Source organism: Hesperophylax consimilis, chromosome 6 (genome assembly GCF_061612785.1).
Source record: "Hesperophylax consimilis isolate HC1 chromosome 6, BYU_Hcon_1.0, whole genome shotgun sequence".
NCBI classification, from domain to species: domain Eukaryota; kingdom Metazoa; phylum Arthropoda; class Insecta; order Trichoptera; family Limnephilidae; genus Hesperophylax; species Hesperophylax consimilis.
The window spans coordinates 20464578-20490460 of NC_142841.1; the positions used below are offsets into that span (position 1 = coordinate 20464578).

General features: G+C 32.9%; 1 protein-coding gene across 1 annotated transcript in view; it reads left to right on the top strand.

Moving 5' to 3' along the window:
- Positions 1–12941: 12941 nt before the first annotated feature.
- The window catches only part of LOC149423050 (phospholipase B1, membrane-associated-like), a 34476-nt gene continuing 21534 nt past the window's right edge, over positions 12942–25883 (top strand). Inside the window, exons 1-6 of the mRNA XM_089633039.1 lie at positions 12942–12971; positions 13979–14152; positions 16448–16745; positions 17173–17399; positions 18065–18227; positions 19035–19186. Of these exons, the coding sequence (XP_089489165.1) occupies positions 12942–12971; positions 13979–14152; positions 16448–16745; positions 17173–17399; positions 18065–18227; positions 19035–19186 (1044 nt within the window). The remainder of the gene's footprint in view (positions 12972–13978; positions 14153–16447; positions 16746–17172; positions 17400–18064; positions 18228–19034; positions 19187–25883) is intronic.

The following is a 25883-nucleotide window of genomic DNA, read 5'->3' on the forward strand; positions in this document are numbered from 1 at the left end:
TTTAAGGTAATTTTTTTAATTTAAGGTGAAATTCCTGAATATTTTCGATATTTTTTAAATTTAATGGAAGGTTATTAAAATAAATTATGCCTAGATGAAGATAGGTATTTTGAATGAGCTTAGTGTTGAATTTTGGAATTTGAATAGTTTTCTGGTATCTTGCTGATGTATTGAATTGCAAGTTATGAGTATTTGACTGTATTTCTTTGTAAATTTGAAGTATTTAATATGTTTGGTACATTTTGTCTCTATAGAACTATTTTTCGACTGCCGTTACAAGGGCACGATCGTAAGTTTAAAATACATCTGTAATCAATAATTGTATGCTTAATGAAGGAATATATATTTATGTATATATATGAAGAGATGACCGCAAAGGTCAAATTATATGGGAATATATAAATCTGAAGGATTTTGTTCAATCTTCAATACGGTGCCAAACGACCGGACCTCTCACCATAAGACAGAATACAAGTAAAATTGTGATTACAATGATAAAGAGCTTAAGCGCCTCCATCTTTATTAATACTGGTATATTTGTAGTAAAGTAGCAGTGATTAGTACTAAACCCTGCTAAACGTGGTGTAAAAGTCCGAAAACTGGTATCTTTCTGTCAGTTCATTTTCTACAGCACGGCCTTTATTAAGAAGGTCGTGGTTTTAATCGTTTACCGCCTTCAATATTCATACTATCCAACATATTATTTTAAAAAACAATATTCTGGTTTTTTACAGATTGTTCACAATTATTCAAAACAATCTAATAATAATAGTAAAAAGACATAATATAAATTAACATGGTACACATATAAAGGAAAAATATTTGAATTAAAGTAAAGAAAAGAAGAAGATTTAAAAATATTGTCAGAACGAAACAATGAATGTTATTATTACACTAGCGCAGACCCGTCAAAAATCACGGGATAGTATGAATTCTTGAAAAAATAGTTCCAACTTTGAAAATGAAAATAAAATTTATTTTTTGTTTAAAATATATTAGAGGTAAGTATTTTAACGTTTTTTTGCATTCTTTACACAATCATTTCCAATTTTAAAAATGACAGTTTATTTCAAAACAAATCTAAGTTCCAGAGTTCACTGAACCAGAGTTAAACCAAAACCTCCTAGATCACAAGGCCGTGACACTGAATCAAATCAGTTTCCTAACTTGTATGGAAACCTCCAAAAAATGTATTTTTATTTATTTTTTTTTAATTAAGTTAAACACTTTAAGATGTTTTAATAAATAAGAATAAAAAAAATTGAGAAAAAAATGATACTATTTTTTTTGTAAAATCCCATACAAGGAGGCTGCTTTGAATGAGTGTTCCGGCCTTGTGATCTAGGAGGTTTTGGTTAAACAGGACATACGAAAATACGAACCACTGAAAAAAGAATATTTGATGCTGGTACGCTTAACATCTAAATTACCGCAATATCATTATTACATGTGTTCAGTTGATAGTGGACGATAACGTTTGGGCGTCGACGAGTTGTAGATCAAGATATCCCAGTCAGTCATTCCCAATTATTGGGATTGGAAATAATAACATGTCCAATTTTGTATAAAACAATAATATCGTGGTCGTACGACAAATCGGTTTTGCTCATAGACATTATGGTTTTGCTAGATTCGTGCTCATTGGTCAAAGGGACTTTCAGGTGATTTTATTTGACTGTATCTTTAAATAGTTATAAGATTCATATCAGACGTGGGTTTAAACCTAAAAAAATTATGAACCCTTGTTGTAGAGGGATATTGGGTATAAACCATTGACATTCTTGGGTCACATTGGTCGAACTTTTAGGCAACTCTTAGTACAAAGATACCGTGGTATTTAATTAAACCTGAGTTGCCGCGACCCTTGTATAATTTCTTTTATTAGTTACACGTTTTTACTAACAATCGACGGAGGTCAATCCTTGCATATAATAGGTACTACATACTTTGAGTATAGTGAATTCTTGTCAACGATTTAAAAACGTATTGCATTTTTCACTGCCCCAAAGAAACCATTTTCTCAGTGATACACTTGTATTGACCTCTAATACAAATTGCTAGTTGACCTACATTGTGTAATTATAAACTACTTTCATAATTTATTACATTTGATATTATCAGCAACCAATTAATAGCGGAGTTGTCCAAATCATCTGGTTTCCACACAGGAGTCGCGAGTTTAATCATCTGCTTGCTAAGTGCTCCTCTATTACCCAACCAACGTTTTCTACTAATAAAGCGGATTTGAAATCTTGTAAGGTTATTTGTGGCATTGGAATATTTATTTTGTTAAAACAAAATTTTAGATTTAAATCAGTAAAATATATTAATATTTTTTATTTGTCGATGACACAGGTGATGATTTTAGAAACATTGTTTGGGCCGCATTGAATGCTGTTCTGGGGCATGTGGCCTTTGTGCTAAAGGTTGGCAACAATTGCTGAAGATTGAAGCGAACAATAACTAAGAAAAAAACTGTTTTTTTACGATGAAGTTTCATGTGTTGTTCATGAGATTGATGACGATTTTAATACAAAACAATCTCAAACAAGAGTTCAGCGTTCCTAAACAAATTATATGCAATTACAATAAAATTAAATAAAAAACTAATGCCATTTACTTATAATAAATACGCTACAGCGTCATTAAATATTTAGGTATGTATATAATATTAAATTCACACTTAAAATCAATACTTCGCACCGTGAATCAATTATACGCTAGTTTGTACGTCAGGCAACACAGTGAGTGACATATTATTATGTAGGTATTTATTCAGAGGGGCGTATCGCGATTTTATTTCAAATCGTTGCAATTTAATATAAAATAGCTGAAAACATATTTTAGGGCATAACCTAGTTAAAGGATCGGTAGGTTAAATGGCTGGTGCAGAAACTCTGATAAACCGCACGCTGAAATTATTATCTAAATCTAAATGTGCTTATCCTGTCACAAGAATGCCTCACTGCTTGAAAAGAAATGCACTTTGCACTTATGCAAAGATTATTGGATTTTCTAAATAACACAATATAAAGCATTAATGAATATAAAAAGAAGCCCCACTAATGATGCTTCCCCTCATTGCTTCAGTAGTGTCCAGATTGCACGGAAAAAAATGAGTAGTGCTGGTTTTTATAAAATTCTGTAAAAAACGGGATAGCATGCCGTTTTCAAATAAACTTATAATATATTGGAATACTTGTTCATGCACCTGCGTGTGTCCTCATAGTACACAATGATAAAATGCGAAAATATTTAAAAAAAAACGTGTTACGAAATCGCGTTTTGCTGATGGTTTATTAGTAAACTTGTCAATTCATTCATTAAAGGTCTGCAGTCCTGTTTTTAACTGGAATACGAATAATTTGAAGTGATTCTTAATAAATTAGCAATATTTGGTAAAAGTAAGTTTTCTCCGTGTGACCTTATTTCCACTTAAATTGTCGAAACGAACTTTTCGTCTAAAAAAATATTTAAACATTTGTGAAATCACAAAAATTACACTAAGGAGGTATTTCACCATCAATTTGGGAGACGGGTTTGGGTACCGCCGCCCCGGATAACATTTATTGGAATATCAATATCTCTGCCATGGTAATACCCCAAATAGTTCGCTACGTTTGGTGATTTAGCAGGGTTTCCCGGGGTGTGTTCAGTATGCGCCTTCCCATCGTGCGTGGTTTTTAAGATCGGGAGACTTGGGGAGACTCTTTGACCTATCCAACTGGTCTCTCGAGGGATATATTAACATGTTCTTCACTCCTGGATACACTGATCCCTAGATTCCTACCCAACCCTGAAACATTCTCAAATAATAACTCTAAATAAGCCAAGTTTGGGCCGCCATTGACAAGGCTAAAAGGAACCAACATCGGGAATTTGCTAAGATTGTAAGAATAGAAGATATCCAATATTACATTTATTCAGAGATGTGCAAAATGGGTACCCAAAACCATTTGAAATGCAAAATGGAAATGGGTCAAAACTTTTCCATTTGAAAATGCAAAATGGTTTTTAGAAAAGCATTTCAAATGCAAAATGCAAAATACCTATTTTCAAAATGCAAAATGGTTTCTCAGGTCAAACAATTAAAATAATTATAGAAATTTTAAACAATTTTGTATTTAATAATGGACATCAATGTAAAACAAACATATTACCTGATGGTAAATCAAAAAATGCCACGACCACGGATTATGAACAACAAAAAATTTGCTCGGGACAAATGTTGCCAACATACAGCGTCATGGCCCCATTTTCAGTATTTGTTGTAATGGTATCACTCAATTGCCAGGGCTCTTACCAGGGAGCAACTTGACAAATGGAAATTATCTCTCATAGCGAGGTGAGGACCGACTGATATTTGGGGCTTAGAAAAAAAGATGAGAGGAGATAGTAGGAAGTATGTTGCAAAAAAGCATTTAAAATGGAAAATGCATTGAGAAAAGCATTTAAAATGCAAAATGCAAAATGGCTTTTAGAAAAGCATTAAAAATGCAAAATGGAAAATACCCATTTTGCATTTCCATTTGAAATGGATTTATTTGAAATAAAGCACATCTCTGCATTTATTCTAACAACTTATAGAACAAGAGAACTCTATTTAAACATTATTAGTTATATCTCTGGGGGTGAGCGTCAATACGAAGTACTGAGCGCACAGACGGAATTTATATTACATTAAGTGTGACATTGGTGTGATGACATAAAATTATCTGACCTGACTTAACGTGCGAAGGGCGCCAAACTACGCATAAAGCGTTGTTAAAATTAGAAAACGGTGCAATTCGATGACCAGAGTAATAATTCTACAAGCTGATGGCGTCATCGCTGCCCGTAAGATTGTCGACTGGAGTGCTCGCTCGTATCTCCCCTGTAGTCAAGACGTCCTCAGCTGGCTGCCCGAATAGTACTGAAGTTGGTGCTCACGCAATTCTGTCTGGAGCTCTCTCTAGAAGTTGCCATAAAGCATGCGTCACATAAACAACTGATAGGTCTTGAAAGTTGTTAGTAATTTGGTAGCGGAGCAAAATTGAACTGCTACAACCCTTATACCCTTTCCTTTCTCAGAACTTCATCTCCTTCATTTCCTTAAGAAAGGCTCTGCCACCCGAAGTCATGCATGGTTGCCATATTTTTTTTCCGGTCATTAATGAGCTCAGAGATTAAAGTCCTTTGGCAAAATTTTGAAATGGGACAATCACAAAAATCACCGATCACAATATAATCACTTATATTTATTTACGTCTTATAATATAATATAATACGTAAATAAATTATTTTGGATTAGCTTATTAAGTACCTACCACTGAACAGACAATCTCTGGAAGTGTCGATAAAGAAAAAAATGTTTTCGCTGACTTACGAAAGACTTTTAGACCCCAGATAGGCCTAAATAAATTAAATTGTCTTTTCAAGAAATAATTACTTTATACATACGATCAATTTTATCAAAAGTAAGATAAAATGAGGTGATTTTGGCACACGGACCCGACCACTGCTCGCACTCTTACGAACTGCCTAAAACGTATATTTTAAAAAGTTAGTCAATTTGTCATAAGTGCGGATACTAGGTTTCAAGGCCACCTAGGTTACTTAATGTTTAATTTGAAGGTAAAAAAGGTCTCAAAATTTGAATAAACGCCCAATGGTTGGTACATCAAATGTTTATAACAAATTAATGTCAATAAAACTGAAATTTTGAATGGGATTCAAGTGATTTAAAATATTTTTTGTTTATTAAACACACCACGACCTTCGATAATAATAGTACACGAATAGCTGAAAACTAGAAAAAATCACAATAATTATTGTATGAGGGTTGTTCGGAAAGTAACTGCCGTTTGACTGTGAATAAAAAAGCCGGCCTAGATTCATATATTCGTGCCCCTTAAAACTATAGATTTCCGCCATTTTTAAACAAAGCCGCTATTTAAATTCAAGCACTTATTAGAAAAGTTTCACCGATTAGAAAATTTCTCCTTTTAAGGCATAAACTAGTAAAAGGATTGGCAGGTAAAATGACCGGTGCTGGTACCCAGAAAAACCACCCGCCTCAATAATATCCAAATACGCGTAGACTGTCACCAGAAGGTCAGGCCTAATGCCTAGCAAGTCTGCAACAATACACATATGATTAAAAATATTACAAATTTAAAAAAAAAAATGGCATGGATTCAAATATACGTGCCTCTTAAAACTATAGGTTTCCACCATATTTCAACATTGCCGCCATTTAAATTTGAGCACTTATCATAGAGTTTTATCAATTTGCAAACTCCTTCTGCGAGTTTTTTGCCGTCTGGAAATGTGGCCAACCTGTGAGAGCATTTTGAAGATTATCATTACTATCGAAGTGCTGGTCTCCAAGCACCCTACTTCTTCAGGATGGAGCTGTCCGGCCTGTGTGGAGAAACCTGTGACATGTTGGTACATTCCTAAGTAGTTTTTAGCAGAAGGAATTTGCGAATTGGCGAAACGAGTGCTTGAATTCAAAGGCGACCATTTCTAAAAATAGTGGAAAGCTATAATAATTTGTTTTATCTAAGCTGGTTTTTGATTTACAGCCAAACGGTAGTTACTTCCGAACCGCCCTCGTATTATTTTTTGTGGGTTTATTTTAAGGTAAAGCCCAGTGACATATTAGTTAAAATGTACATACTAAATATCAGCATACATAAATCAAGGATAGACTAAACAAGTCCACTGGGTTCATCGTCACACCTGATGTGGTTAGGGCCAGATACGGATTGGAGAAGTTGTGAAGTTATATAATTACGCTATTTTGTTATGATGCGTGGTATGTTTATTCCTATTCTGTGAAAACTACTCTTTTTTATATACATCTAATTGATTTTTGTTGTTTGTTTTTCAGGTGTTATGCCGTGTTGCGCTAACTCCTTCTTTAGCCGACGTTTCGGACAGCGTTGCAGTGTCCATCATCAGGGCAGATCCGGTAGATCCGAAGATGTGTCACACATCTTCGGATCTACCGGATCTGCCCTGATGATGGACACTGCAACGCTGTCCGAAACGTCGGCTAAAGAAGGAGTTAGCGCAACACGGCATAACACCCCAAAAACAAACAACAAAAATGCTTTTGGCCGTGAGAATCTAAAAAAAAAACTTACATCTAATTGAATTTCACTTTTTTTTTTCGGTAATGAATGAATGAAAATCTTGGAAGCAGAGATTAACCTACTTTCTGAAACTCTTGAAACTCGGCGGATAGATTCGCTGTCGATGACAATGCCTTCTATCAGCTTGGCGTCAATCACGTACCTACACGCGGAACATATACACATTTCTCTAAAATCGAATGACGTTACAGCAGTTAATATACGAAATAAACATCGGTCCTATTCGACCGGCATTTGGCGAGGTTTTTACACGAGGTTGATCGTCTCCAGTTCCTGGGTGGGATTTATTCAATCCTCAGTCTAAGTTTTCAAAAAAAGAAAAGAAAGAAAGACATTTTGTTTTTTTACTGGTAGATTTTTGAATACCTACATATATTTGAATTTTTATTTCGTTTTCGTGAACGAATGCAAATCTTGGAAGTCAAAATTAACATACTTCCAGACATGCGATCGAGCTGAAACTCGGCGGATAGATTCGCTGTCGATGACAATGCATTTTATCAATTGGTGGCACTCACGAACACAAATAATTGTCTGAAATTCACTACTAGACGGCCGAAGAGATGTCACGAAAATTGAAAATAGATGTATTATAGTAAAAGTGGGTTTTTATTACGCGTCGATTTTTTCTATTATGAGTTCTTAACAATCAGCAGAATTAGACTCGTTATTATTTAGGTATTTCTTTTAACTATGGGGTACCTACTGTCATTTAAGTAATACCTGTATACCTACTTTTACCTAATTACATTCCACCTACCTTAATATAATTATATTGTTTTACCTATTGGAGTAAAATTCTAACTTTCATGCATCTGTTGAAAAAGTGTTTTGGGAATATAAAAGAGTAATATTAAGAAGAATTAACACATTTTTAAATAAATTTGTGTTGTTTCACAATTAATTAATTACAAATAAAATGTGGTATATTTGCGATACGTTCCATATTGGAATATACTCTCTCTTGGCAAAAGACCACAATTCAGAATTGAAACGTTGCTTGAAATGGCTTTAGCCATGTTTGGTGACCAAATCTGAAAAGCCTCACAGCATATTCCAATTAGGGATGCCTTAGTCTCACTGGCTCCGTGCGGTCGAGGAGTAGATGGTACTATCGTGCAGTATTCACTTTGCAATAATAAGATATTATGAAGAAAATTTTGGTTTATCTTCATTGCTATTATTTATTATTTATCTTCATTACTCATCATAAAAATAGTCGTTTTTAAAGATTTGTCTTAACACTGTTGAAGGATGCTTAAGAGGAAGCTACAAGCCAAATATGTGTTTATTCTTGGTATACCTTATACTATAGGTAATAGGCATCAAAATCGCTTGACAAACGGAGTCTAGAAACGTTTGATTTCAAGCACAAAATTGGTTTTTATTTATTTTGTAAATAATTTTATAAGAAAGCAAAAAAGTTAATCATGTGACACTGTCGCAGATAATTTTAGCCATAATAATTTATTTTTCAAAAGTTGTTTCCTTTACGCGTTCATACATTTTTATTGAAAAAACTTTTTTTTTTGTAGTTTAAAAAATCGACCCGTTCCGTAAAACACATCTAATAATACAATAAACCAAATAATGTAGTTTGTCATAAAATATATAGTTTATTAAAACCTCTTCTTATTCACGTATTTATAAAGGTATACCTGTGACTTTATTTTAAATCAAATAAACGAAGAAAAAATGGTTTCTGTCATTTCTTGCCAAAAAAAACCTGGGATTTCCCGGAACGCATCTCTATTCCAATTCATCTCTGTTCGGGTTGATTCTATCCTATCTTATTACTTATTACCACGGATACTTGAACTAGACTGCTTATCTTGTCATTCTTATAGCACACACGGTTTAAACAACACTGCCTACATTAGGGGAGTGATTTATTTATACAAGGAAACTTAAAATTTCTTTTCGTTGAATGTTGTACTGTGTTATTAATTTATTGTATTATATATCGATCCGATTTGATTTTCAACTTTTGGTGAGAGCAGTTGCACTAAATATGAGTTTAAAAAGAGTTTAATCAATCTGTGTGTAATCTTAAATAATCGTCAACAAGTTTTTGTTAGATTAAGATTTTGTGAAGTTTGATTAACATGAAGGTGAGTTTTTTCTGGTTTAACTTCGGAAGACAATTTTTTTAACTGGTTCATCTTTTATGGTGATTTAATTATGGAATATTATGCCGTGTTGCGCTACCTTCTTATTTATAAAACGTTTCGGACAGTATTACAGTCTCTATCATCAGGGCAGATGTGTCCTGATTGTGGACACTGTATCGACACTGTATGGAAACTGTATGGACACTATATGGAAACTGTATGGACACTATATGGAAACTGTATGGACACTATATGGAAACTGTATGGACACTATATGGAAACTGTATGGACACTATATGGAAACTGTATGGACACTATATGGAAACTGTATGGACACTATATGGAAACTGTATGGACACTATATGGAAACTGTATGGACACTATATGGAAACTGTATGGACACTATATGGAAACTGTATGGACACTATATGGAAACTGTATGGACACTATATGGAAACTGTATGGACAAATCTGCCCTGGTGATGGACCCTGTAATGCTGTCCGAAATGTTGGCCTAAGAAGAAGGTAGCGCAACACGGCATGATACCCCATAAATAAATCACCATAATTCTTTTGGCCGTGAAAATCTCAAATCATATCTGGTTTATCTTTATTCGATAGAATTGTAACCAGTGTTCGGAATGCCATAACCGGAAATCTTTTGTTCAATGATTTTAATTTCAGAAAACTTTTAATACATTAGAATTTGATACGGTTTTTGTTAGAAAATCAGGACAAAGTGAAGCTATCAAAAGTATCATAAAACATTATTTATTCATTATAATATTATGCGTTGTGGCTAAAAAAGTGATACTTCAAGAGCAGTTAACATGTGAAGATTTTGTAAAATCCGCTGTTTGGAAGTAATATATATCTCGTATATGTTGCAGTCTAAACGGGTTGTTAGTTAGAACGCATTTTCTCTAGTTAGAATTAGTTGATACTGGCATGTTTTGATTTTTAGATAAAACAAATTTTAAGTTTTAGATAAAAAATAGTGAAAATGCGTTTTGTCTAGTTAAAACTAGTTTTAACCAAAATTAATTTTTGATCAGCAGTAAAATATAGTTATAACAAAAGTATTCACTGTAATCTAGTTTTGACTAGTAAGAACGCGTTTATAATTAAAATTTATATTTATTTCAGTGAAAACCCGTTTATATATCGATTTATGTGTTGATTTACTACTAAAATCTGTAAATACATTACCTTTCTATCGGGTAAAAAATCATTTGTAATGTTTTATGAATAGACTTATTTTTGAGTCACTTTTTTGTCACTTGTGAGCCCTGAGGTGAGAAAATATTGCAAATAAATCATTAATCATAATAATAATTATAATTCTGTTTTAGTTTTGTATGCGTGACATATTGTAAAATATTATATTGTATCACCGAAAAAACAAAATCAATTAGTGAAAAACTTTTCAATTTTCGACGATATCTACTAAATAATGTTTTTTTATTCCTATATATACAGGGTGTTAAGAGACGTGCTTGACTTAAGTTAACCAGTGATTCCTGACATTATTTGGAGTATAAAATGAAAATGAAATTTTTGTCGCCGGTGACTTTTTTGATGTTTTTTTTTTCAAATTTAAATATATTTAAAAAAAAAAAATTTTTTTTCTTCCACATCGACCCTAGCTATCCAATTCTTACTGATTTTCTATGTTTCTGATAGAAAAAAAAACATAAAGAAGTCACCGGAGACCAAAATTTCATTTTCATTTAATACTCCAAATAATGTCAGGAATGACTGATTAAATTAATTCAAAAACGTTCCTCAACACCCCGTATGAATTTTTAAAGATAAAGTGACAAAGTGTAAGGAAATTTAATACTTAAGTCTTTCAAGAACCAAAAGGTTTTTAGCGAAATCAAAACAAATACTTAAATTTTTTATTATAAACCGAACAAAGATTCATGTCATTACGGACCATTATATATAGTTTTTATCTATCTTTTATATTATCAATATGCATAATGTTCGGGATTGCACTAACCTCCCCACATCCTGGGTTAAAAATAAAAATAAATAATTATTATCATAGTATATTAACAATGCTAGTGGCATTAATGGAAAACATTGGACTATGTGAACAGTATTTTTTAGTATTACTAACCGATCAAATTCCTTTCTTCTAAATTTAAGTTAGCCGTGAACCTTAAGAACGAGCGTAACGCATAATCACATTACCGCAGAGGCTCTCAAACATTGAAGTTAAGAATTTTATTAGAAATCTATTTTTCTTTCATATTCGTCTGCCGAAACAAAAAGGGAGATTTATTTTTAATGATAAAAAATGTTTAAGAGACAAGATTATTTATGCATAGCACTAAGAATAATGTCGGCTTGTTCAAAACCCGCCAAATAGCGCAATTGGTAGAGCACCTGACCGGCAATCAGAAGGTTGCGGGTTCATTTCCCATCGGCGCCATGCATTTTTTTTCGGAAGATTTTTTAAATTTATTCAGGCTAATATTATTGCTTAAAAATAATATATTAAGAATCTCTTCAAATTTTTGGTAATTGGTTAAGGGCCTTTAACGAATACTAATTACTCAAGATTTAACAGGAAACCTGTTAATTCATTTGTTAAAGGACTGCCATTCCGTTTTTAACCGGATTACCAATAATTTGAAGAGATTCTCAATAAATAAGGAATACTTAATTTTCTCCGTGTGACAAATCACTCCTTGTCAGGAATTTCAAGAAAGCAAAACAATTTAATATTTAAATAAACCAGATGTTTTTTTCTTATTAATTGAAATCAATCAATTTTTGAATGAAGCACTTAGAAGTTTTCTGGAATATAGCTCCATTATTTGGGCCCTTTCTGAAACCATACCCTAGAAATAGAAAAAGTACAAAAGAGGTTTACGCGTTACCTGTACATGAAAAAAAATATATGTACTACCCATTTCTGTATCCATCCTGGTTCTTAACAGGAATGCTCAGGAATCAACAGAGTGACTCAACTACAAATGATTCTGGATTGACCATCGACATTTTCAACTTCAGTTTAGCAACTATATTTTGACTCATGTTACAAAACAGTTAAATTGCCCCCATGACCTTTTTATACTTGTGAGTACCTAAAATTTGTATTATTTTCCGTAATATATTTGTGAATATTGTTGTCCGCTAAAGCTATATTTTATATAATTTATTGAATATTTATAGCGTGGTTTTTGATTCATAGGCACTCGAATATTTTGGTTCTTAACTAACCCTCAGCCAAGTGGGGGAGTAGGTAGTACTCAAAATTACTATCCTCCTTATATTAGCTTAAATACTTGACATATAATTTTAGTATTTTGCGTATTTTTACGCAAATATATAAGTTACCATTAATAAATGTTGAATAATTGGGATTTCTATAGTTTAAAAGCCAATAAGAGAGAAAATGCATGGGGTCATCGTAAGACCCACTTGGTTACATTTTGTTACGTTTTATTTGGCATATTGGCTTGTCAAGAGTTGAGTAAGATATATATATAAGTTGTGATGGTAACTTTTGCGTACTGGGATCATAGGAACGTGTACATTATATATTAGCTGTTACTTAACGAACTATGTCATAAGTAAAGCAGGAATAGAAACAAACTGATTTGATAATAGAGAAAGAAATTGTTACGTCGCAATTAAAAACACAATTTGGGAACCACTGGCACCGAAAATACCTACAATGACAGCTGATGTCAGGGAAATCTTGCAAGTAATTGTGTTCACACTATTTAAAAGAAGTAACAAAGCACGCGATTATGACGATGCTTTTCAAATGTAGTTTTATGCAAATAAAAATTCAAGGTTCAAAATCATCCGTACTTCCCAAACTCACAATCCAAACGATGAAAGCACTCGCGTGAGGTAGGTTCATTTTGAAAAGAGTAGGTAGGTATATTGTTGTCTCTTGTAATATTACGTCATATTTTGTCATAGGCACTATGTACGTGCATTGCACATCACACGTTAGTACACATGTATATACATACAAGAGTTCGACTGCCTCCGTGGTGGATGGGTAAAGCTCTCGACTAGCAAGCCGAAGTTCGCGAACTTAAATGTTATTATTTTTTTTGTAATTTTCCTAATTTATTATTTAATAAATATTATATTGTATGCTTGCGGCACTTTCCAGAGTGGAAGATACTCTCAGTATCTCCCTAGTGTTAGACCAGCATTCAGAACTGAAACGTTGCTTTAAATGGCTTTAGCCGTGTTTGAGGACCAGATCTGAATAAACTCCACCTTCCTTTTCCTGATCTCCTTCCTCTCCCCACTAGCTTCAGCCTCACAACATACCCCAATTGGGGATGTTATAGTAAAAATATAAATGGAATCCCAAAAAGTTGATCAAATTGCAAAAAACTTTCTACACAGTATTGCTGATTTATTAAAAACCAGTAAAAAACGGGACAGCATGCCGTTTGCTATTAAACTTTTAGAACATTCATAATATATCGAAATACGTGGTCATGCACCTGGGTTGGTTCAGATAATAAGTTCACAATGACGAAATGCGAGAATATAATAATTTTTATGAACACGTGTTCCGACATCGCCATAACACATTCGTGTTTTACTGATAGTTACTGACAGGCAACCTTTCAAGTCATTCGTTAAAGCCCTGAAGTCCCGTCTTTAACTGGAATATGAATAAATTGAAGAGATTCAGAGAGATCAGTAAAATAAGTTTAATCAGTAAAATCCTATATTTTTCAGATCATCTGTAAATTGCATTGGCAGTTCATCAGCACAATGCTTATATTAGAACTCTGCTCAGCTCAGCTCCGCCAGGATTTAGCTTGGTTTCACAATTTGAGAGACATGGGCACCAAAATCATTGGCAGAAGTTCAAGGGAGCCGAAAGTTTTACAGGAAGCCATGCGATGTAATGTGAGTAAGTAATTTTTGTAAAACATAAATTATATTAACAAAACGATAGATAGGGGAAAACGTTAGTTATGTGATTCATAAAATTTACAAAATAGTTATTCGAACGATAATTATATTTAATCGCTAGCATATAAATACCACTTTCTGACTTATAAAACGAAAAATTACCCACGCAAACCTATCCAAATCCTAATTTAACCATATTGACCGGATATATGTAAAAAATATGTCACATTAAATTAATTGCTTTTGATGGCGTTATTTACGCTAAACACCGAATTATAATTTCCTACTGTTTTTTCGGATGAGTGGAAAAAACCCCAGATGAAATGAGTCGTCACTCATTATTATATGTAGTCATTATAAAAAGAATTGCTTTGCTTTTCTATCTAGGTAATATTATAATTGTTAACGCAACTATTAATCTTCCATTAACATTTTCCTCGCAATTTTTCCCATCCTATTTTACCTACAAGTATCTGTCAATATCCGACTGTACCCACGTTTTTGTGTGACATTTTATAACGATAAAAGTAAATGTCAAGACAGTTTATTGATGAAGCCTGTTTGATGAACATCTCTTTGTTATCAGTGCTGTTATTGATATCAACTCAGGGTAGAAGCCTGTGCAGTGAATTTATTCGGTTTCCTCAGTGTCTTTCTTATCCAACCTGAATGTTATGGAAACTTGTGTGTGAAATAAATCAGATCTGCTGTGAGTGAAACCATCCATCAACATCTTTGAAGAACATCAAAGGGTAAGTCGGATTCCTTCCTTACTCCATGTTCACCATCTCCAATCATAGATGTGTCAACCTCAAAATTCACAATTAATTTTTACAGTTCACTCTTGATTCGCCTATTGCGATTACAATAATCGTTCAATATTTTAAATTAGTTAGTAATCTCATAAACTTATTGTTTTGTAGCTTATAATAGTATTTTATCTATTTGAAGTCGATATAAATCTGTAGTAGACTGAATGCCGTGGAAAAGATCTCTGAGGTATGGTAAGACTTTGTATGACTGTAAAAAAATTAAAGATCTACAGAGAATGCAAGGTTGTTTCATGTAAGCCTAATAGACAAGATTAAGAAAGAAACGCTTAGATTTTTGGATATGTAGAGCAAATGAACGAAGAAAGGAATATAAAAAAAGCATCAAAATGATCTCAAAAAGCGAATGTAAGGACCTTGGAGTCTACGTAGATAGTAAACTTATATTTAATACGCACATTTCTTCAATCACTGCTAGATCTTACAAAATGTTAGGTTTCATACTGCGTCTGAGTAAATTATTTAAAAATCCACGTACGTTAGTAATGCTTTATTCCTCACTAGTCAGAAGTACACTGGAATATGCATCGCCTGTCTGGAATCCCAAATACACTTACTATGTCAATAAGATAGAGCGCATACAAAAGAAATTTATTAAGTACCTAGGTTATAAATACAACAATAATTATATCTGCACTCTCCAATCCCTGAAATCCAGGCGAACGGTAGCTGACATGACATTTCTCCATAAAATAATACACAACGAAATAGACTGCTCAGAACTTCTATCCCAAATAAATTTTAACACCTCATCTAAAAGAACTCGACACACCAACCTTTTTTACACAACTAGTAATAATACAAACGCTGCAACCAATTCCCCTATTTCTCGTATCCTTCAAACATTCAACTCAATTCAAACAAGCACAAATACCGATATATTTTTTGATTCTCTCCCTCTATTTAAGAAAAACTTTTTTAGCACATTGAATTCGCCCACATAACACATAAAACCACACACAGACACACATGCACACGTACACACACACAAACACTCACACACACCTCTCTCCTTCCCCAGCACACTAATTAACTTAACTTAAAAATGTAACTTAACCGTAAAATGTATAATATACCTCATATGTAAATATGTCAGCGACATGTCATTGGTACCAATTATTGTACAAACTTTTATAACTTTGTAACTATTGTCATCTATGTAATTATGTACTGTTTGTTTCTGCAATAAACAAAAATAAAATAAAATAAAGAGAATATCTATGGCACGATCAAGCGATTCAAATACTTTAGTCGCGGCGTGTTGTAGAGTCAGAAAAACAGAAGAGCATGTACGAGAGAATATATTAATATTAATGAAACTAGATGTGTGTGCTACGACAGATGCGTTTTGCGGTCTATATACCGTTGGGGAGAAACGGCCTAATGTCTTGTTAGTTAAATCTGCAATTTGTTACCCAGTGAGGATTTTATAATCATTACTATATTTTCCAATATTCAGAGAATCCAGGAAAGAGTTCCTCCATCAACGGAATTTCCCTGCCGTTTCATTGGACCAAAAGGCGCACCGACCAATAAGAAAACGAGAAGTCAATTAGGGTGGACATCGAGCAAGGTTTATAATGAAGAGCTTCCAAGAGCCAGGTCTGAAGTCAGACCAACGTCAGTCCACCGCCTAAGACCAGGAGACATAGACATAGTTGCAGCTATGGGAGACTCAATAACTGCAGGAAACGGGGCGGTTGCATCTAATATTTTAGATGTTTTTACAGAAAATAGAGGCATGTCTTGGTCTATAGGTAATGTAAAAATCGACAGAACCTATTTTTATATCTGTCGTATGTTATAAGTCTTAAGTTTTTAAGTTTTAAGTAATTGATTTATTGAAATGCGAAATTCCACATTGAAAAATATTGTTAACCGGTTACGTGCCACAAGCATGTTTACACAGTGTTAGTGTAAACGTTCGTCGCCGTAAACATCCACCTATGCTACGCGTTCTTTACGCTAGCGTTTGTTTTAACACCTAGCTAATCGTTACTTTGGTTGGAGAGGGTTCTAACTTCACTTTACCTCAGAGATACGAGGTGTCATGGTTTGCAGAGACAAATAAAAAAAACATTCCGAAAAACTCATTATTATTATTTTATTTTATCCTAGTTATGGAATTTTTTTGTTCTTGTGATTGTGACTACAGTATTTCATACCTACGAAGACGTTTTTCAGGTGGTCAAGGGACTTGGAGGGAATATCTTACACTGCCCAACATTCTGAAAGTGTATAATCCGAACCTCATCGGTTATTCATTGGACGATGCTAACGGCTACCATCTAGCCACGCAGTTCAATATCGCGGAGATTGCTGCCAGGTCCACGGATATTATTTACATGGCTAAAGAACTAGTCAAAAGGCTTAAGAGAGATCGAAGGGTTAATATGAAAAGAGATTGGAAAGTAAGCATAAAGAAACACACGACAAACTTTTTTGCTCTGATGACTATTTTAAACTAAAAAAAAACTGGAACAACTTTGTTTTTAAGGTTATACCCATCAATGTAATATATCATTGAAAAATGAGATAATACTAATAAATATAAACGAAACATGAAACAGAACAAGACACAGAAAATAAAAAGATAACGGTAACACCTAGGAATCGAACTCGGAATCTCTTGTCTTTCCGAGACAGCGTCTTAACGACGAGTGACAAGTAAGACACGAGATCCCTGGTTCGATTCCTACTTGTGACCGTTATCTTTTTTCTCTCATGGACGGATCTATCATATGTAATTTTAATTGTAACAAAAGCTCCTGGTTGCGAATGTGTTAATGTTAACACATTCCAATTGGTCCGCCCACGGGAATGATCAGCACTGATCAGTTAAGGATTTTTTTGGCTATTACGAATATATTTACAGTGAAGAATATAAACAATGTTTCGAGAAAACGGTTCTTCAGTAACCGGTGGACCGTTTAAATGTATTTAATGGTTAAAACAATGAATTACCTTTATTTCACTTACTAAATCAAGTCAAAGTGTAACCGTCGTATAAGATTATGTCACAGCAATACTATGAACTTCTCTTATGTTCATCAACATTTTAATTTTTTTATTCCAGCTCATTACAATCTTGATAGGATCAAATGATTTCTGCTCGGATATTTGTTATCGCAAGTCACCGTTCAAGGAGCTCGAGAAACATCGGAAGGACCTGTTGGAAGCTCTCCTTGTTCTTAAGAACTACTTGCCGAGAACCTTCGTGAACTTAGTGCCATCTCCAAGTATGTGGTTAAATTTTATTTTAAAACCCTTCGTCTTCTGCTGCATTCAGACGACCAGCTTAAGGCATAAGTTTTCTTTCATTGTCTTCAGTGTGTCAGACTCTTATGCTCGCAATCATCCGAGGTCAGCAGTTCTCTTTGTGTCGCTAGCTCATTTGATCTGTTGGCGTACTTAATGTTGCAGATTTTTTTCTTCGTTCCCCATACTGACCGTTTGATTCTTATCACAAGATCCAGGTTTGATTACTAATCTTCATTAAAGTCCCCAGCACAGTAAAGATAACATAATTCCTGCAGGATCTCCTCTGTGGATAAGGTTACAACTTTTTTGCATGTATATCTTTCAATGATAAACGTCTTATTCTGTTGAAAATTATCCACTTATCATCACTGGATTTCTTGGAATTCTACTATCGGTTTTATACTGTATAATTCAACCGGTGTGTAGAATAAATTCATGCTTTCTAGACTTTACTAGTGCTGACCGTTTACCCCCAGAATTATAAGCAGTGGCGGCTCGTGACTTGAGTGTTCTAGAGTGCTAATATAACAAAACATATTTTTCAAAAATTCAATTTTTTGTATGACGATTTTCAAGTAATCTCTGCGGCAAAACTGATATTTCCTGAAAATATTCATACAAAAATACAAATTTTCGAAAAAAAAAACAAAACGTTTTCAGCTACAACTACATCAATAATGCCATTTTTTGTAATATTAGTACTCTAGAACACTCAAAAGTCACGAGCTGCCACTGATTATAAGGCTGTCATAAATAAGCTATTTATGAAAAACTGTTTTTTTTAGATTTGGCGGTAATCTTCAATAAATTCACAGGAACTCCCCCCTTATGTGCTTTAACCCACGTGTTGGAATGTCCGTGCTTATTTGGACCCCGAACACATAGACAAATGGAATTGACTGAAGTTGCCAGAAGATGGCAGCAGATTGACATTGAGGTAACAAAAATGTATTTTTTTAAATAAACACATATACGATTAGCTCATTAGTAGTTTAAGTTCATAGAAATAAAAGTAACAATTATGGAATATGTAATTTTATGTTTATTATGTGACCTTTGTTTGTATTTATAAAACAAATATTCCAAGTGAAAACATAACATGTATTTATTTCAAACAAATAAAGGCTAACCCAGGTAAGGTAAAAATACATATTACGTACAGTGTCTTAAAAACGTTAAAATTCAAACTCATTTCAAATTATTGTTCTTATGAGCGGTGATAAAATTTCAGGCTACTCATTTAGTGATACTTCACCTTTGTTGATTTACTAAAGTAACACGTAAGTGTTGGTGTTTTGATAATGACTCTTGTAATTTTAATAATATGTGTATATTCATCAATCAAAGATTTTTTATAAACTATCAAAGAAAGCAAACACTTTGTGGCTTTTCATTATAATGAATTTAATTTATAAAAATTGTACAAATGAAAAATAAGACTTTGTTTAAAACCACTTTTTTTGATTTATGGACGTTGACCGGTTTCGATTGATCTCAAGTTTCATCAGGACAGTAAACATATAAACTAAATAACAGTACTGTCAGTAATTATAACAAAATTAATGATACATAACAACAGAATCTGTAATAATATACAATTCCTCTAAATATTTACATTCTCACAATACAATTGAAGTGAATACAAAAAAAGGCTCATCGTTTTTTTTTCTGATGAGAAGTAATTTCAATGCTTATTTATGCAACCCTCTGCAACATGGGTTTAAACAATGAATACAGTAATCAGAAATCCGCCGCTCGATAATTACTATAATCCGCCGATATATTTACTTGTTTAAAACAAAAAATTACGAACATTTAAAAAAAAAAAAACAAAAAAAGTAATAATTCATTTGTACACGCTTTGCAAGTATTGAAATACCGTGTTATTGTTACTGACGATACTATTGTCCTCTCTTTCCATTACAAGCGTTGTTCACATGGGCTCCCCCAGGGGAAGATGGTGGGGGGCACATCCCCCTCTCGATTGATTGAAAATAGTCAAATAATGTTACTTTTATTTTAAATCACTTTGTGTTAGTATAAAGAAAGTTTGGATAGACAGAACGTTGGCCAGCCTAGAGCAATATCATTGTCAACTGGAAGAATTTTGATTACATACAAGTGGAAATACACGACAGGCTGCACATCAGTTATATTGTTCATCAAAGTCCAGCACGTCACTAAACACGGCTAAAAAAGCCGTGTTTAGTGACTAGATCTGAATAGCCAGGTACTTCCCCACCTTCCTCTTTCCCTTCCCCACTTACCTTCAGCCTCACAACATCCCCCAATTGGGGATGCCATAGTCTCACTGGCTCCAGACGGGAGCAGTTGGGACTCTTGTGAGGTATTCACTATAAAAAAAAAAAAAAAAAGCACGATTTTATTTTGTCTCAATATTTTTTTTTTTTTTTATTTTTTTTTTTTTATTGAATTTTTTTTTATACATACATGGTTACATAAAATATTGAAAAATGTATAAAAAATATTGAAATAAATGTACATAATTAAAAAAAAATCCCACGAAGGCGAAGCCTGAGTGTGGGTATTATAAGTATTTTTATCTTATTTCTATGGTTTAAGTGAAGATACAATATTAAATATAAATTTAAGTTATTTTAAAAGAGTTACTGTAGAGATACAATACAAGAAACTAAATCATGTAACATGTAAAAGTTTTAAAATAACACAAAAAATAAGGTAAATACTAGTTTTTGAAGACATCTTAAAAAGTGAATTAGCAGACAAAGCATTACAAACAATAAAATATATCCGCTGTTTTGTATGTATGTGAAATAATAAAAAATAATGTATACATTGATATAAATGTTACAGATAGCTTTGCTAAAACTTATAAGAAAAAAATATCTAGTTCAGTGTTTTTTAGCCAAGATTTGATGTACTTTTTAAAAGATTGAAGGTTTACACATGTGTCACTTTTAAAGGTTGTACATAAAGAATTATACATTTTTGGAGCAATAAAACTAATATGCCTTTGGGCCAGCCTGGTTTTGCAGTGAGGCACAGCATATTCACAAGCGCCATGTCGTTGGCTGGCACGATTTGAATTTTTAATAAAGTTGTTTGGTCGCGTATAAATAAATTTAAGACATTGAGCACTATAAGTCTGCTTAAGGTCCAAAATTTCAGTTTCTTGGAACAATTGTTTAGAGGGATAGGATTTAGTCTTTTGGTACATTATCTTAATAATTGATTTTTGTGCAATTTCTAGTGGTTTTACATGATTGTTGAAAGTTCCGCCCCAGCCAATTATTCCATAGGAAAGAGATGAATGAACTAGTGAGTCATAAACTAGTTTCATGGTTTTTATATTTACTACATTACTCATTCTTTTAAAAATATATTTTAGGTATCTCAATTTGTTAACAGTTTTTTCAATATGGCTGGTCCATTTAAGTTGACAATCTATAGTTACACCTAAATACTTAATAAGTTTTCCAGATTTCATCTCCTCACAGTTACAGAATGTGTTTGGGTTACAATTTACGTTATGAAACTTCAAATTAAGATTGGTTTTAGGAGCCGACTTCTGTGTGTTATAGAAAGGAATACAAATAGTTTTATCATAATTTAGGGTAAGTAGGTTTCTATCTAGCCACTCTTTGACAATAGTAATACATTTGTTAGCTTTATTAGTAGTATCTTCCCATGATTTTCCTTGGACTGTTATTGCAGTATCGTCAGCAAATGAGAAAATTTTACCAGGTATTTTAATATTACATAAGTCATTTATATATATTAGAAAGAGTAACGGCCCCAATACAGTTCCTTGTGGTACACCATGTTTTACTAAATCAAAATTGCTCAAATATGTTCCAATTTTTGTGCATTGTTGGCGATTCAATATATAATTTTGTAACAGCATGTAATGTTTCACCTTTTTGGGTGTGAGAGTAATTTTAAATATTTCTTTTTTTTTTTTTTTTTTGTTTAAAACAATATAGAATTTTCTTCTCTCTTGGCTATGATCGATGTTTAATTTTTTTTTCTAAGGCTTTGCATATGTGTTCGCAGGGATGGAAAATTCCTCCCCTACAACACATAAGCCTCCATGAAAATTGGACCCTTTTCTTTGATATCTACAGAAAGCTACTTAAAGCTCTCTTGTACTATATATCTTCATAGACATATGTACTCAACTAATTAATACGTTATTTACGAACTTGAACGCAAATAATTTTCGTATTTATATTGTAATTAAATTCCATCAAACGTTGTGTAATTTTTTGATTTATGATATAGGATTTTAATTACCTTCATTTTGTGGTAACCCCCTTGGTTCTGATCGAGGTGTTGAGTTTCACAATTTAATTGGTTTTTCCTTTGCAAACCTAGACTTAAATGAATTCCCTGAATGAGCTAACTTTCCTATTGTAATTATTCTGATTCCCTGCACCCTAACAAAATCGTAGTTAAACGCTGCTAAAAGATATTATACATGTTTATTTGGACAGGTAATTTGATATAACTCAAATGGTTAATTGTTAGTAAATTTGATTTTGGTAAACTCTTGTGTCTGTGGGGCGCCACTCCTTTATGATTCTGCTGCTATAAGGTACATGTAAAGATTGATTTAGTAGGTTAATGTAATTAGTTAATTGCATATTTGACGAACTCGGAATAGCCCATTTGCTGGCATAATTTGGCTCCAAATCCTCCTGCAAGTAAACGAGATGATCGTGAGTCAACAAGAAATTTGCACAATCCTTTGACACGGCTCTTTGATTGATACCTAAGTTATCTCGTCCCAAAAAGCCTCCCACGTCATCATGTGCAGCCTTCAAGTTTCCCCTCGGGTCTCGATACCCCCAAATTCCGACCCCTCCTTGGACTACAATTTACTTAGGGCGAACCGGTTTCGTCCTATATACAATCATATACTCACGGTTGGTGTGGACTTACGGGTCGTGAATCCTCATTCCACGTTTAAGAGAAGATGCGATAGTGGTCTATTAGACCTAAAATGCAAGCTGTATGCAGGTCCGCATCCTCCAGTAAACAGTACATACGAATAAATATATGTATACATACAGTTTGGGAAAGGCTTATAACTCGCAATACGAGGCTATCTACCTCGCATCCCGAGCTCGGATCTCGCGCCAAGAACTCTGCGAAGCTCTAGGTCTGGTAACCGAATATATACGTACTAATAAGGTGATACTAATAAATACTAGTAAAATAAGATCATATTTGATAGTTTGTTTTGGAGAGCTATCGAACTCCAGGCTTTTGTTTGTTTGGTTTTGACGTTTTTATTTAAGAGAATCGCCATCTCTATTGGATTTGGTTAATGGTCTTGTTATAGGAGCGACCACTGCCTCCTATTGATGAACTGTATTTGTTTTAAATTTTACCTCCAGGGTTCAACATTAATTTTTGTTCATCCTATCCCGTGATTTTCCAATTGTTTCAAGTGGTTGATTGCCACATTAGAGAGTACTCGACCCTCAAATATCTCAGGCAACTGATGGGGTTTTGTATGAGCACCCAATCAATAAAATTCAAATGTTTCGTATAATTATTCGATATAAATCTTCCTAACCCGTGATTTTTCAATTGTCGTTTGTGATTGATAGGTATTTGAGCGCACGCAGCTTCCAGCTGGTTCAGATAACTAATAAAAATCTATGCGACTATCTAATCAATGATATTTAAATGTTTCATGTAATATTTCGATATAAATCTGGCTAACCCGTGATTTTTCAATTGTCGTTTGTGATTGATAAGTATTTGAGAACACGCATCTTCCAGCTGTTTCGGGTAATTAATAAAATCCTTTGTGACTAACTAATTATGGCCAAGGTCGTTTTCAAACTATGCGGTTGACCCAATTCTCCAGTGATCCTTTGTTTTGTAAACAAATAATATAAACATCTCCTGACACACTAACCTAAATGTGAGATTTGTTTATTTTAAAATTCCTTAGAAGTCATTTGTGCCTCTTAACTTTTATTGTGCACTATTAATTAAAATATTTTTAAATCCTTTATTGAAGTTAAACTATATATTTCATTTTCCGAATTTAGTAAATTTACTAGAAGTTAAGTGAAAATAATATAAATATATATATATGTACACATATCTCTATTGTCAAAATATGTTAAAAAAGAGTACATATATTAATAAATAAATATAAAATATATGATTCTACATAGTCTGGAATATTAATAAATACATATTTTCTTTTCCAATAATATAGATATGTCCTCGGGTAGGTATTAAAAATCGCTACCATTTCGATGTTTCGATTAATAAATAAAATACATATATATAATTACATTACTCATATATATATTCTTTATATACAATATTTTATTTTATATTTATAAATATATATACAAATATACAATATACATATATTAATGTGTAATTCTTTGTTTTGTTGTTTTAATTTAATATTCAATTGATATACTTCCACTTCACAGCCCTTCTGTGTCTCCTGGGACCTGAAAATTATTTATAAAAGGAAAACTCACCCACGTCAAGGTATTTCCGGTCGGGTAGTACACAACAACCTTGATGAAGAAATCCTACCTAATTAATTGTATTTTTCAACTAATTTCAAAATAAATCTTTTCGACTATTTATTCCTATTTAATATTTTATTCTCGCTTGAATCGTATAAATTAGCTGATATTTAATTTTTCTTCCGAACGAAATCCTAATTCAGAAAACCCGTTGATTTAATAACACCTTTCTAGTTTAGGCTTTTGAATGATAGCTGTTTCAAATTCTTTTTCGAAATGATAGACTGATGATTAAAATTCCGGTTAAAACGACAAACACTTTTAAACTGTCGCTATACGCACGATGGATTTTAATTGAACAATTTATTAATTCTAAATTTCTTTTTATATAAATTGATAAGAAAATTTATTCCGAATTGTGCAAACTTTTAATTAACTTCTTAATAAATTAAAATTTTTTCCTCTTACTATTAATTTTAGAACAAAGGTTTAAACGTTTATTATTATCGAATCCTTTTTTTTTGTTTTTGTGTTTCTTTTAACCTAAGATGAAGTATTTATTACTATTATTATTATTTTTTAACCAAATTGACGTTAAATTATAATCTATTTTTAAATATCAATACGCGATCACGTTCACTTTAGATTAACGATAACAAACTCTTAAATTTAATTTGAATGTTTTCACTTTGAATGAAATAATTATTTTTAAATTTTTAATTAATTCACAATTCACTTTTTGCACTTCACTTAACACTTTTAAGCACTGAGTTTAAATTATATTTATTTCCACTGTTTAACCAAATTAAACTGATCTAACAAAACTTCACTGGTGGGGTTTTCAGAATTTAGAAACTGAATTTAAGACTTCTTACAAAACTTTCTAAGTCCAGGTACTTGTTCAGAATTTAACACTTAGATTATTTCACTAGAATTTTACCAATAGACGTAGTACTGCCATGTAACAACTTTTCAAACCCTCGGCGCGACTGCCTCCTGACTGATGAGTTCCATCTTTTATACCCCTCTCAGGTTCCAAAAGACGTATCTGAATGTCTCTTGATGCTTAATTCTATCTCCTATCAACTCGTAAATCCAAACACCCCTTCCATCAATATCGAATGTGCTCCCATAAGATGTTCTGCT